This window comes from Tiliqua scincoides, chromosome 1 (assembly GCF_035046505.1).
Source record: "Tiliqua scincoides isolate rTilSci1 chromosome 1, rTilSci1.hap2, whole genome shotgun sequence".
Lineage (NCBI taxonomy): Eukaryota > Metazoa > Chordata > Lepidosauria > Squamata > Scincidae > Tiliqua > Tiliqua scincoides.
The window spans coordinates 72,414,085-72,427,905 of NC_089821.1; the positions used below are offsets into that span (position 1 = coordinate 72,414,085).

Consider the following 13,821-nt stretch of genomic DNA (forward strand, 5'->3'; position numbering starts at 1 on the left):
GGATACTAATGAGACAGGAGCTGGAATTCTGCTGTAATGTTGCTAAATTCTTCCATTGATACGTACAATTCCAAATGATGATGTCCAGCAGTGGTTCTCACACATTTAGCACTGGGACCCACTTTTTAGAATGAGAATCTGTCAGGACCCACCGGAAATGATGTCATGACCAGAAGTGACATCATTAAGCAGGAACATTTTTAACAATCCTGTTCTGCAATCCTACCCACACTTACTCAGGGGTAAGTCCCATTCACTATCATTGTTAAAAGAATGTACATAGTAGCTTGTTAAAAGTACAGGTCTGTAACATTTCCCCAAATGCAGTCACATACCATGGTAGCATCAAGTCTGATATATTAAAAATAAAATATTGACATGAATGGGTACCCACCTGAAATAGGCTCGTGACCCACCTAGCGGGTCCTGACCCACAGTTTGAGAAACACTGATGTACAAAGTCTGGAGGAAAATGGATCAAAATGGTTGTCTGAATCTACCCTTAGCAGCTGAGGGACCTAGTGATAGGAGAGCTTGTTTTTGCCCAGGTTCACCAGAGCTCTCTCTCCAGGCCTTGTTCTAGAATCTTGCTGGGAAGCAGTGCTTCAGATGAAGAATATAGTCAAGGCATGGAGTTCTGTTCTTTCTGAACCACTTAACATTTGTCCTCTCACTGAAGGTGAGGTTGTCTTGCTATGGCTAAACTGATTTTTGAACTGTGGCCATCCTAGTTTCAAGTCTAAGAGTATTTTTAAATTTCAGTTTTTATCTCTTAGGTTTTTAAGGGTTTCAGGCAGCTACAATCAAGAATAACATACCATCAAGCAACCAGTATCTAAGATTAAATTTCCAAACAGCAACATTATAACACCAGAAGTATCCAGTCACAATATAAATCTTAGCTGAATGCTTGCCTGACCAAAGAGTTTTTTTTTTTTTTTTACAATGTTGTCTGTTGGGTTTAAGAATATATCTCAAATCATTTTGATTCTTGTAGGACTGGGGTAATCAGAGCAGCCATTGCATTGAACAAAGGTTAACCTACTGCAGAGAACTGTAATGGGTGTGAAGAATATAACTTGTTTGCTAAATTGTACTTTCTGTTACTGTTCACATCTTCAGTTTAATTGTTCTTTTTTTCCTTTTTAGCTTTATACTTTGAAACTTGTATTAAAATCTGCAGTGTGAGCTGCTAAGAGAGAACAAGTTACCTGCTTTTAAAAATTTAGTGGATAATGAACTTTGTATTTTTATGTTGTATCTTATAGGCAGAAGAGATAGAATATTCTTGTGAAAAATGTAATGGAAAGTATGCTCTCGTTACACACAAATTCAATCGTTTTCCCAGGTAGGCATGTTATATCGGCACAAAACTCTATGAAAATATTAATAACTTACATGACGTATGAAGGAGGACTGAGAAGAGGATTTACAGCAAAAGTGTGTTTGCACTGAAATGACTGTATTATATGGTTAAATTTAAGACAAGATTTAATCATCCTTAGTATATTCAGATGGTCTTGAGAATGCTTAAATTGCTCCTGTTTGTCAAAAGGAATTGCTGCTACAAAATTCTCATGCTAAAGAAAAATGCAGCTAATTTTGATGCTGGATGCGACTATTTATTTAAGGGTTTAGACTTGTTCTAACGTGTGTTTGCTAGATATTGATAGCATGCATGGAAGAATACAGTGTCTGTTTTGTGTTGTGTGTGTGTGTGGGGGGGAACTGGTGCCTAACTGGGAATAAAGAGCACCCATTTGTAGCCATGCATAAATGACAGACTGTTCTTTTTTTTCTTGAAGAGTCTTGATTCTTCATCTGAAACGATACAGCTTCAGTGTGGCACTTGCCCTCAATCACAAAGTTGGACAGCAAGTGATTATACCAAGATATTTAACCCTACAGTCTCATTGCACAGAAAGCACAAGGCCCCCACTTAATCTGGGGTGGAACGCACAATTGGCAATGTAAGGTATTTCATTTAATCCCATAACATTTGTTGGGAAAATAATTAATACGCCATTAAACAAAATACTCCATTGTTAACTGCTCTTGGTAAAATAATCCTTTTATGTTCTGAAAACTAAAGTAAACTGAATAGCACATACTTGAAAACTACAAACATTCTTAGGATTCAGCCCAAAGTATTTTGAAAAATGCATGTGGAAATAAGGTGGCACTTTGCTTTGTCCTGTGTGTAGTAGTGATTGTGGAAGAAATTGCAGAACAATGATATACTGACAGTCTTATGTGTGCTGTCTGGTTACATGGACAGAGTCAAGTCAGAATACCAGAAGTCAGAGTCGGAGAGTAAATTGCAAGAAATTGGATGAGGACCCCTTCTGTGATTGGCGCTCCTCACCAGTGGTGTAATTAGGGAAAATAGTGCCCATGGCAAGTACTGAAATTGCACCGCTGTCCAAACAGATCTTGGCATGGGAAGCTAGCCCTGTTATTCTACCAAGTGAGTTAATTCAGCAAGCTACACAGGCAAGGAGTGTCCATCCCAGTGAATGAATTTATACAGTAGGTTACACAGAGAAAGGGAGATCATGGAGTGGGAAACCAGCCCTGTCCCACCAAGTGACTTTGTGTGTTCAGTAAAACCATGTTGTTGATGTTGCTTTGAGATTTTCTTGGCTGAGGTCAGCTTCTGACTTTGATTTAGGTAAGGATCTATATGTCAGCATATAGTACTGCTAGATAGTACTGGAAAAAAAGATTCCCTGTCCTACTAGCGTTGTGCATTTGCAACACCTCTGTTTCAGGTGTATGGAAACACTGAATATTTTCTGTAGGCATTTGCCTCTTTTTGGAGTCATCTGAAACTGGTGTGGAAATACACCATTGGTAGAAAATGGGAAAATCCATGCCCAGTGCCCCCTTTCAAGTGGTGCAGATGTCCCCACTTGCCACACCCAAGATACATCACTGCCGCTCATTGAGGAAATTTTGGATACATGTGTAAGACACTTCTGTCCAGAGTTGATAGCAGGAAACCTTCCTTACATGACCTTTCTTTACCTTGTGTAACTCAGAACACAACCTATGGCAGGGATGTCTAAACTTCTTAATTTAAGAGTCACATACTATATACTTCAGATGTTTGAGAGCTGCAAGAGAGAGATTTGAGAGCCTCAGTATTGAAGAAGCACTTAAAGAATTTACTCACTGTGAACATTAAATGTACATTTTAATCCAATGGACTCTCCGTTTATACCAGGTCAATAATTATAATGTTTGAAAATGTTTTTATTTACCTTTTATATTAATTGTGATGCAAAAAGTAGCTCAGCCAACATTGTCGCGAGCAGCACATTATATGTCGAAGGACTGCATGTGGCTCACGCGCAACGGTTTGGCCATCCCTAATCTATAATTTTCTCCTTTCAGGGTGTGGCACAAGTAGGGTCTTGCAGGGCATTTTCAGTGGCAAATATCCTGCAAAAGTCTGCCACTCTGTGGAAGTACTGCATGAGTCATGTCACCTTCTAAGAGCCCAGTCCTGTCCAACTTTCCAGTTCCAATGTGCGCCCCAAGGTAAGGGCAACAAATGTTCCCTTACCTTGAGGAGGCCTCTGACTGCTCCCCCACCCCCACAAAAAGCATTGCTTGTCCCATTGACACAGCTTCATCAGTGCTGGTAAGTTGGATAGGGTAGGGCCCTAAATCTATTAAGAGAGGCTAGAGTTGCAAAATAACTATATTTTCTTACCCCTTTGTTCGGCTCTGAGCAGTGTGACCCTCTGCTTTCCCAGACAGTGACCCCTGCATTGTTACAGGAATCGCCACTTAGGAGTAGCACCATTGGTTATGTGGTAGCAGAATGTGTCTGGCAATAAAAACCTGTTTGTTTTTTTTTTAAATCAGTTCTCGGCCCTTAAAAGTATCCCAGATGGTGAATTCCTGTTCTGTAAGCACTTCCACGCCCTGTCGGTGAGTAGTGCTTTTACATAGTTTTGAGATGCTTTGAAAAACTGCCCTGAATAAATCTGAAAAAATAGCCTTGATTCTATCTACTTTATTTCACTTGAAAGAAAGAAAAAATTTCTGTATATCCTTGCTTCTTGTTATACTTCACAATTTCAGCTTTAACAATAAAATGGTCAACATCTGTGCAAAATTAATTTTCATTCAACTTGACTGAATGTTGATTTCCATTCAACTTGACTGAAAAGGTGTAATGCTTTAAGTTGGCCTCTGTGCAGTTAAGCAGTGGACTCTGTAAGTCCAGTTACTTAAAACCTGGCAGATAAATATTCTCATTAGAAAGCAGTGGCTCTAGAATTCCCTCCCAGATGTATCCCAAATTCTGCAGTCTACAGACTTTGTGAATGAAACAAATTGTGCATATATTTCTTTAAGCAGTAGTTGTGGTGTTGTGTGTACTTTTACAGAAATTATATGAATAAGTACATTCATCTGTCATTCCTGAATCTACTGTGAATGGGCTTATATCAGTGTCCTAGTGGTATGAGAGTGGGAAAATACCTTTCTATTTGTGCTGTATAGTCATTCACAGTAGTACAAACCTCTGTCTTTTCCTGCTGCTTCCATTATTTTTCCATCTGAACGAAATGGCCTCACCTCAAACACTCTAACTCAGGGATGGCATACATAAGGCCTGTGGGCCATATATGGTCCCCAAAAACTTTTTATCCAGCCACCATGACAATTGGGTTCTCCCAGCGCTGCCCTTTCAGCAGTGCCACTTCTGCCAAGGTTCTGGGAGGGAGAGATGGAAGGAAACCTCAGAAGACAAGAAATGCTACAGGGGAAGGGGCAGACCAAGAGATGAGAAAAGGAGATGCTGCCAAGGTGCTGGGAGAGCCCAGTTATCATGTGGGCTGCCCATTTATCAGTGCCTCTTCTGCTGAAGTATCACTTCACAGACCACCTCTCAACTGCTGAAAGTGACACTGCGGCGGAAGTGGCGCTGCTGAAAGAGCGTCTGCATGCTAAGTGGGCTCTCTCAGCATGATAATAGGCTTCTCCCATATCTGGAAAATATGATCAAAATTTGCACATTTTCTCTGCTGTCATTTGCAGCTAGTAGGTTATGTGGGAACAAAGCGCCTATTTCTGGCTATCATCTGCTGAATGACGTCACTTCCTGCTTAATGATGTCATTTCTGGCCCTCAGCAGGAGCCATGAATACTGTTTAGCCCACTACATGAAACGAGTTTGACACTTCTGCTCTAACTATTTCTTGTTATGTGCTACAATCCTGTGCACTCTTAATTAAAAGTAAATTCTATAGAAGAAAGTGGGACTGCTAGTAAGCTTAGAACCCAGCTGCAAGTTGTCTTGCTTGTATTTCTTAGCCCTGAGAAATCCTTTGTGAGACGGGATATCCAGAACGGTACAAGATATTCTAATTGTGACTGTACCACAGATTTCTAGAAAGGCATTTATATCTGCTGCTATCCATTGCCAGGGTTCTGGAGGGTGTGAAACTAATCCCTAAACTGCATGTTTAAAAAGTTATTTAACTTGAGAAAAAGATATTGTGTGTTTTGTACAAGTTATATTGCAAGTTATATTTCGAGACTGAAGGTTGCCAACATGAATATTGCAAGTCTAAACATTTACATAAATGATACTGTTTCTAATTCAGTTTATCCAAGTTGCTGAACTTGTACCAAATTACTGTCTGACCCAGAACCAAGAACTAAAAATGCTAATAAATGTGAACTGGAACAGAATCTAAATTTTTAGTGGTTTGATTCTATTCCAACACTAGAAGTATTAATATTTGCCTTGTGCAGAACACTCCAAATGCGGAATCAGAATTGCATGTATTTGTTTTTATAACTTTCTGAAGCACCAAGGTGGGATAGATTAGATTAATGGATTCATTTACGAAATAGAGCACTCCTTATATTAAAATTGCATATGCCTACTGGTTATATGGATAATTTTTTGGGGGGTTCATAACATAGTTTGGATGCTATTTAGCACTCTGACAGGTTTCTCCAAGACTACAATCTTTGTTTATCTTTCAGAAAATACTCATTCAAATTGAAAGGTCCCATTGTAAACTCTGTTGATTCAGACAGTGAAGAGGAACCACTAAAACGCCCTGTTGCAAATCTCCAAAAACAGTGTGATTTTCAATTCAGGGAACAGCAGCGAGAAGAGCCAGAGAAAGTAAGGAGAGAAGTTTCTTACTGTCTTTCTCCCCCCCCCCCCCCCGCCCCAAGACCTTAGTAAGTTGTTAGAGCAAAACATTCTCTAGGCTTACTGTTAGAGTATACATTTGTGAGTTATTTACTAGGCTTTCACAAACCTGGTCCAGGACTTTGGTGGAACTACATACTGTAGAAAATTAAGTGCTGAAGCTAAATGTGCTCCCTTAGTAAAAATTTCCTGTAAGATTCAGAGATTCCTGTGAGTGCAAATAGCTGTTGCAGCACCATCTTCAAGATATTGAAATGAGAGTTTGTGAATCCTGATCAAGCCCAAAAGAATCAAGTGTGGTGTTTTGGAGTAAATGTCTAGGGTGAGGGTGCTGAATGTGAGATAACACCCTGTCAGTAGAGAGACAAAAGTAAGGTAGCTCTCATCCAGGTTCTGCTGAGGAGGAATGTCTGAGGGAAAGCCCCTTGCATGGAACCTTCAGAACAGATTTTTTTTTAGGGGGGTGGGCAGGAGGGTATCGCATGTGCTTCATTACTCAGATAACCAAACATATAAGCATTAATCATGGAAAGAGCAGAAAGAGAAAGCAGTCTTTATTCTCACAGCTTTTAAACAATATCTGGAAACGGCCCTAGCAAATGCCAGTCCAGTTAGATGTGAGGAAGCCTAAAAAGGAATGAACACTCCAGCACTGTAAAAGGGCTAGTATCTTGTTGAACCATTTCTGCCCAATGTTGCATATACAGAACAGGGACCAAATGTGTGCACCTGTGGGCCAGGCAAAAATGGGTTAATTGCTAGGATGTGCTAGTCCCTTTAAATTGCCCATAGTCTACCTAACCCCTTGAAGGGGTATGGAGAGGAAAGCTTTCTGGCACTGTGTGTGCTGAGAAACATGATTGATTTTTGTAGTACGTTTCACCAACTATGAAAGAGAGCTGGGGGCAGGCAAGCAATTTGGTATCCACCGATTTCTGATGCTTCCCCAGCTACTCTCTCTTTTTTTTGGGGGGGGGGGAGGTTCAAATTCCTAGGTCATGTATGATCTTTGTGCAACTGATTGACATATGAAAATCTCTATACATAGCTGCCTGAGCATTTCTGTAGATGCAGCCATGTGGAAGAAGATAATCTGACTGCCCCCTTCCCTCTTACAGCAGACACCAAAGTATAAGTCAATCTCGCAGATAAGTTGACAGGAAAAATCATGAAATTTTCTATGACCCTTGAATAAGTCAGGGGGTTAAACTTAGGGTTAAACTCTGACTATAATTTTGACAGATCCTGAGAAATAACCTACCACTAATTTTTACCTAAGAACTGTACAGTCTCTTTTTAAAATATAGTAAAATATACATTTTTATTAATTAACTTTTAAAATTCTGGTTTTCACTTTTTTTGTAAATACTATCAAAGTAAGTGCACTCTAAACAACATACCAGGTGGAACCATTATTCAAATCCTTCTTTAAGGTGCCTGGTATGTTAAGCCAGAGTCTCAACCTATAACATACAACACATAACTGGGAGTGTGCAATTCAGTTCACAGCGGAGAGACAAGCAACAAGGAATGAGCATGAGCAAGTGCAGCTACACATAGTTGCAACCTGATTTACTCCAGATAATTCAATGGATCTACATCTTGGCGTTATTCTTAATTAATGGTGTGCTGAATTGTAGCCTTAAACTTTGTCTCAGGTGGAAATGAGTATTACAGCTTGGTGTTTTAAAAACTAGACCTCTGTCAAACATTTGCAAAATGAAACAGGGTGCAGAAGGGTAGAGTGTGTTCCTGCCAAAAAGAACAAGGCTTGCTTGATTTAAATGGAAGTGTTGAGCGCTGGCTTACTTTTTTCTCAGGAGGAGTGAAAAGGTTAACTTTGGATGCAGCTTGCCCTGGAGGCTAATTGCCTTAATTCTCTCTGCATTGTCCTCTTGCTCTCCTCTGGGCTTCTCCTGGCTGCCATGATGTGCTTGAACAACCCTGACCTCCCTGAGTAGCCTACAGATAAGGCGAGGAGATGATTTACACTTTTTTTATTGGCAGAAATTTCTTGCCTTATAGGCAAGTATCTCTGGTATATTTGCTGCTTAGCAGCAAGTGAAGCATCTGATTTTTCTTTTTGAACTGTTCTGTATTTAGAGATTTTTCAAGTAACCGAACTTCCCCATAGAGTAGTATAAATGGAAGAGTAGTTCCTAATAGCTTCAAGTTGTTTAGGAGGAGAAGCAATGCTGATGATATTTATTTTAAATACAATCCCCCCGCCCCAGCAAATACTTGCGTGGTTTCCTCCTCCTAAGGAGGTCTTTGGGAACCACTGATCTACACTATTTAAGCCTTGCTCTTCAAGGCCATGTCCCCCCAGGGCAGCTAGGAAGTATTTTTTTATTTTTGTCATATGCTGAACATTTCCTGCTATTTTCATATTCCCTTTACATAGTTATTTGGGTGCGTGCAAGGGAGCTACTATGAATTGAAGCAGTTTGTACCCTGTGTACACAGCAATGTCTCTTATAGTAACAAATGGAGCACTTAGTAGAGACTAAATTAGGTCTTAAACTGGTGGTCAGCTGCAACTCTGAACCCTACATGAATATTGCACTAGGGGTTGTGTGTTCAGCATGGCTAACACACAGTAACTTTTTTTTAACCTCCAAAGCAGTGCAAGTATGCATACCCAACTTATTGTGCTGTTATCTACTTCCAGGGTTCAAAGAAAGGTAAAACAGAGTGTGATAAGCCTTCAGAGCCAATGAATGCCGGATTTGATGGGATGAGTGAAGATGAGCTTCTAGCAGCTGTCCTGGAAATTAGTAAGAGGGAGGCATCGCTATCACTGAGCCATGATGAAGATAGGCCCACAAATAGCCCAGATACTGGCTTTGGAGATGAGGAGCTACAAGAGTTGCCAGAGAATCTGGAACCTATGGATGTAGAGAAACCCAAAGCATCTACAGAGTCAGGTGAGAAAATGATCAAATTTTTTTAATTGTAAGGGCAATGTTTAGGAAAAATGTGTGTGTAGAGGAGAGGTTGGGGATCAGCAGGAAGAATAAGATACTAGTATGATAAAACTGCTTCAGACAGCCTTTTTTATTTATATGTTTGTATTAATAGTAATTTTAAAAGTTATGCTTTAATATTTAACTATACAGCATAGCCCATGTGGAACAGACAGGCTTACTTATGACCTTTTGAATTGTAAAATATGGCCACTTACGGTGGCCATCTAGAAATTAGTCATCTTAGTAATTAGTAGGAATCACACTATCAGCTTGCAAGTGAAAGGACAGCAGGCTATTGTAGTTTGACTCAAATGGAAGAATTGCATGAAATTCACCTTTTTTCTTCCATCTAGAAAATAAATAGAAAAAGCATATTTTGTATTACTGTATAAAGATCAAACTAAGCCAGAAGTTGGGAAAATTAAGAATGATCTTGCCATCTTAATTTTCCTCTTGATACACTCTTAGTACACATGGTTGCAAATAATCCTTGCTCAGAGTAAATATTCATGTTTAAATCGTATAACACTCAGTAGCCCTCATTTTAGAGAGTTAAATCAGATGGAAAGGAAATGCATTACTGCTGAGACCATTTTCCTCTTTGGTAGCATCCTCTTGAGAATACTCCCAAACCAGTAGATGGCACTGTAATCCTAAAACTTGCATGGCATGAAAAGGATGTCATGAGAGGCCATCAAGAGAACTGACTCTCCTTCTAGCTTTTCTCAGAACCAGTGCTAATGCATCAATGTGGTGTTACTGTTTCTAAAGGTTTTGCCAACTTCACGGAGATAACTAAAGATTTTGATGAGAATAAGGAAAATAAAACTCCAGAAGGCCCTCAGGGGGAGGTTGATTGGCTGCAGCAATATGACATGGAGCGAGAGAGAGAAGAACAGGAGCTACAGCAGGCATTGGCTCAGAGCCTCCAAGAACAAGTAAGAGCCAATGCACAAGCACAAGAAACCAAGCAGGGATTCTTTCTTGGTACTAGAAAATTACACATTCCTCTTTGGGGAGAGGAGGGATGGAGAGAAAGTTCTTTACTACATAACATGGTACTAGAGGCCTTTGCTAGTAACACACCTAGAAAGCTTGGTTGTTGTTTTTTAATGAACAAGTGTATGTTTTATAGAGCGATGTTTTAGCAAAGACATAAATATCTTAACTGAATTTGGCCATGTTTTTGAATATTTCTTTAGCAGCATTAGGTTCATTTGTGGAATGGGAAGATCTTCCAGTTAGATTTGTACCTGTATTTCTGTCCGCAAAACTGCAGCATGATATTTTCCTGTGATACTTCTACTAATGTGGATTAGTGAAAAGGTATAGGAAAACATCCTTCTTGCACAGATCACCTACTCCATCTCTGTTGAAAAGAGCAGAGTTATCCCTAGAAAGAAAAATCTCCAGATAGTCCCGCAGCTGCTAAAAATGTGCCATGAGACATAATGTAAAAGCATGCACATCAACCTCTCCTTCTCACTGAGCCATTTAGAATTCAAGAACTTCTTGCTTCAAGCTCCTTATGCCTTCTTGGAAGCACTTTTTCATAAACTGAATGTCAGGAAACAAACTGCATAGTAGATGGCTACTCTTACAGCTCTGTTCCTCCCTTCCCTCTACCAGCTTTCTCTGAGGGACTGCCAGAAAATGATTTGTTTAACTGCTACTGTCACTACTGTAGTATAGCTATGATAGTCAGGGATGTTTGCTTCTGCCACATGTAGCGTACACAGTCTGGTGATAATGGCTACCCTAGATGTGATTACCATAATAAAAATTGATTGTGGGAATTATCTTGAACTTAATTTATCCTTCAAGGGGAAGAAATATTCAGTTGCTAAAGAAGCTGAGTAGCCATTGCAAGGTAGTGAGACAGATGAGACACACAAACACAGAGAGAGAGAGAGAGAGAGAGAGAGAGAGAAGGGGTGTCATCTGGTGGTACAGAGCACCTCACCACAAGATTCGCTTTTTCGTTGAGCTGTAAGCTCTGATGCTTACAATTTTTCTGTTAGAATGCAGTAGGTTTTTTTTTTCCCAACTCTTCCTCAAGGCTTGTGTCCTCATTTGGCTTTAGGCAAGAGAGTAACAGACTTCTTGCTGCATTGTGGGGAATGTTGTGTGAGATGATTGTGCTTTGCCTTGCAAGCAGCTCACATTCTTTCCAAGGCTTTTCAAAAGCAAAACTGCACAGAGAGTGCATGTTGTGGCGCTAGGAACTTGCTGTGCTCATGCCAAGCTTGGGCAACTTGAACTGCCTTTTAATTAAGGCTTGTCCCTGGGAACATTTGTACTTCACCATTCACTGGAATGCCTGCAGTGGGAATGAGATTTGTTGTAGAAACCAGAGCTGCATATTTTTCAGTGGAAGGAAAAAGGGAATCTCTTAACAAGAACAGGAAGTGTCTCAATGAACTAAGTTTGGTTCTTTCTCCCAGCAGGAAGCGCGGGAGCAAAAAGAAGATGATGATCTTAAACGAGCTACTGAATTAAGTCTACAAGGTGAGATGCACAAACAAAATAAGATTCAGAACACTTGAGAGGAGGCTGGTGCTTTGTTTTTGTGCCTCTCTTGTATCATACTGTGCTCCAGTCCTTTCAGAATTCTAAAAGCAAATTCTGCTGGGAAACTGAAAGCCCAGCATGCAGAGTTCATCTGTTCGAGGTAGGAATGTGCAAAACCCTTTGTTTTGCCAGTGTCCTTAAGCTGTTTTAGTGTCCCTCAGAATTTTTCAAATATTTTGTGGCAGAGGAACTCCTAGATTTATTTCAAATTTCATTTTCTGCAAAATGTCAGTGGCAGTGCTATCTAAGCACTTTTGTAAAGCTTGTATAAATGGATCTAACTTTTAGAGTGGGCTTTGTGTGACTTCCTAAGAATGTTACATATACAAAAATCCCATTTGTTTGTAAAGTGCTGTTCATTACAGCAGTGCTGAGAGGCATGTATGTATATGCAGAGGTGTTTGGTTCTGGTAAGATAGGTTTACATCCCAAGTCTTACTGAACATAATGGACTTCTGAGTAAGATAAATAACATTTCCTCTATGTATATGAAGCCACAGATGGTTCATTTCAAAATAACAGACTAGCACTGAATGCTGCTTAAGCCATTTCTGCCCAATGTTGCATGTATGCAACAGGGACCAAATGTTTACACCTGTGGGCCTGGCAGAAATGGGTTAAAGAGGAAGGCTTCTGTGAATGATTGCTAAAGATGCCTTTGCAACTAAACAAAGGTTGATATTGCAGGCATAACAGAATGTTCTATAGCACTTGTTTTCCTATGGTTCCTTCTCCCTCTCAGTCTGTTCTCATGGCTCAACCTACAGCTTGGCTGACTGCCCTACACATAGAGTCTCTAAGTGTTCTGCAAATTCTAATTAACAGTCCATGCTGAAATAAGAACTACTATAGATTCCTAATTTGTGCAACTTTAAGAAACTAGAGTTTCTTCTCACAGAATTGGTTCCTGGCATCAAATTCCAGACACCTTTGATTACAGAATTTAACTTCCTGAAATGAATTCATGATTAGGTGATTTACAGTCTCTGTATATACTAAGTAGCTTCAGTTGTTTTTATGTGATCAAAGTGGAGCATCTTTACATAGCAGCAAGATATGATCAGCAAATGCAGTTGCCCTCAAGACATTTAATATGATGGCTTGGTTTTTTAAAATCATTATTCTGTGGAAGCCCTCATGTTGAGCTGCTGCAGAACCTCCATCATATCTGACACCTTGAAGGAACAGTATTCTGTCGTGAAGAACGCTTCTTGCCATGATTGAAAACTGAAGAAATAGGATGCTCTCAGCACTCTGATAGAATGTCACCTTTAACTGCGATATCAAAATTCAAAGAAACTTTGGAAGGAAAAGGTTGTTTTGCACAAAATTGATGTTGCTTGCTGTTTAAAACTTTAAGTAGTGCTAAAAGTACATATAATGTTTGGCATGGCTATGTGTTTTCTGTGCCTATGTTTACTTTGAGTATTTTTTCAGTAAACTTGTATATTATCTAATCTGTTGTATATGATCTAATCTGTTGTACAATGTTGCCATCTTTGTTTCGCATGTGAGGTTAAGAGTCTTATGCAGTCTAATATTTTCATACTATTTAGAATTTAACAGCTCTCTTCTGGACAGCATTGGTTCTGATGAGGACTCTGGGAATGAGGATGTTCTGGATATGGAATATTCAGAAGCAGAAGCTGAGGAACTGAAAAGAAATGCTGAGGTAATGATCTGGAATGTTAGGGAACTAACTCTTGTATTTCTACATGTGAATCAAAAATGTATGTATAGTACTTAAAGGGAAGTGTTCCAGCTGAGATAGTGCAAGCTGCGTGGTATCACTTTGTCATCTTTAGGAATGAATTATGAAGTTATCTCAGTTGCTGCAGAGAAGCATTGAGAGATGGTGGATAGTGTTGGACCTTGGAAACTCAAGTTTAAATACTTGTCTGGTATTTGCCTGGGTGGGTTTGAATGTGTTATCCTCATCTTTGAGGAGGAAAGGTTAGGAGGACGGGGAAAGGTGACATAGCCCAATCCAAACTACGATTTGAGCCAGCACAGCTCTCCTGCACTGGCTCCTGAGTATCGCAAACGGAGTATAAGACAAATTTGTGCCAACTCAGGAGTCGGCTGGGCCAGTGCAGA

General features: G+C 39.8%; 1 protein-coding gene across 2 annotated transcripts in view; it reads left to right on the plus strand.

The window, feature by feature from the left end:
* The window catches only part of USP37 (ubiquitin specific peptidase 37), a 44,002-nt gene that overhangs the window by 23,871 nt on the left and 6,310 nt on the right, over window positions 1-13,821 (plus strand). The window contains exons 14-21 of one of the 2 annotated variants that reach the window (XM_066611639.1): window positions 1,269-1,348; window positions 1,806-1,970; window positions 3,874-3,939; window positions 6,010-6,154; window positions 8,856-9,111; window positions 9,925-10,091; window positions 11,598-11,661; window positions 13,281-13,396. In XM_066611639.1, coding sequence (XP_066467736.1) covers window positions 1,269-1,348; window positions 1,806-1,970; window positions 3,874-3,939; window positions 6,010-6,154; window positions 8,856-9,111; window positions 9,925-10,091; window positions 11,598-11,661; window positions 13,281-13,396 — 1,059 coding nt within the window. The remainder of the gene's footprint in view (window positions 1-1,268; window positions 1,349-1,805; window positions 1,971-3,873; window positions 3,940-6,009; window positions 6,155-8,855; window positions 9,112-9,924; window positions 10,092-11,597; window positions 11,662-13,280; window positions 13,397-13,821) is intronic. The other variant, XM_066611640.1, reaches the window with a different exon arrangement.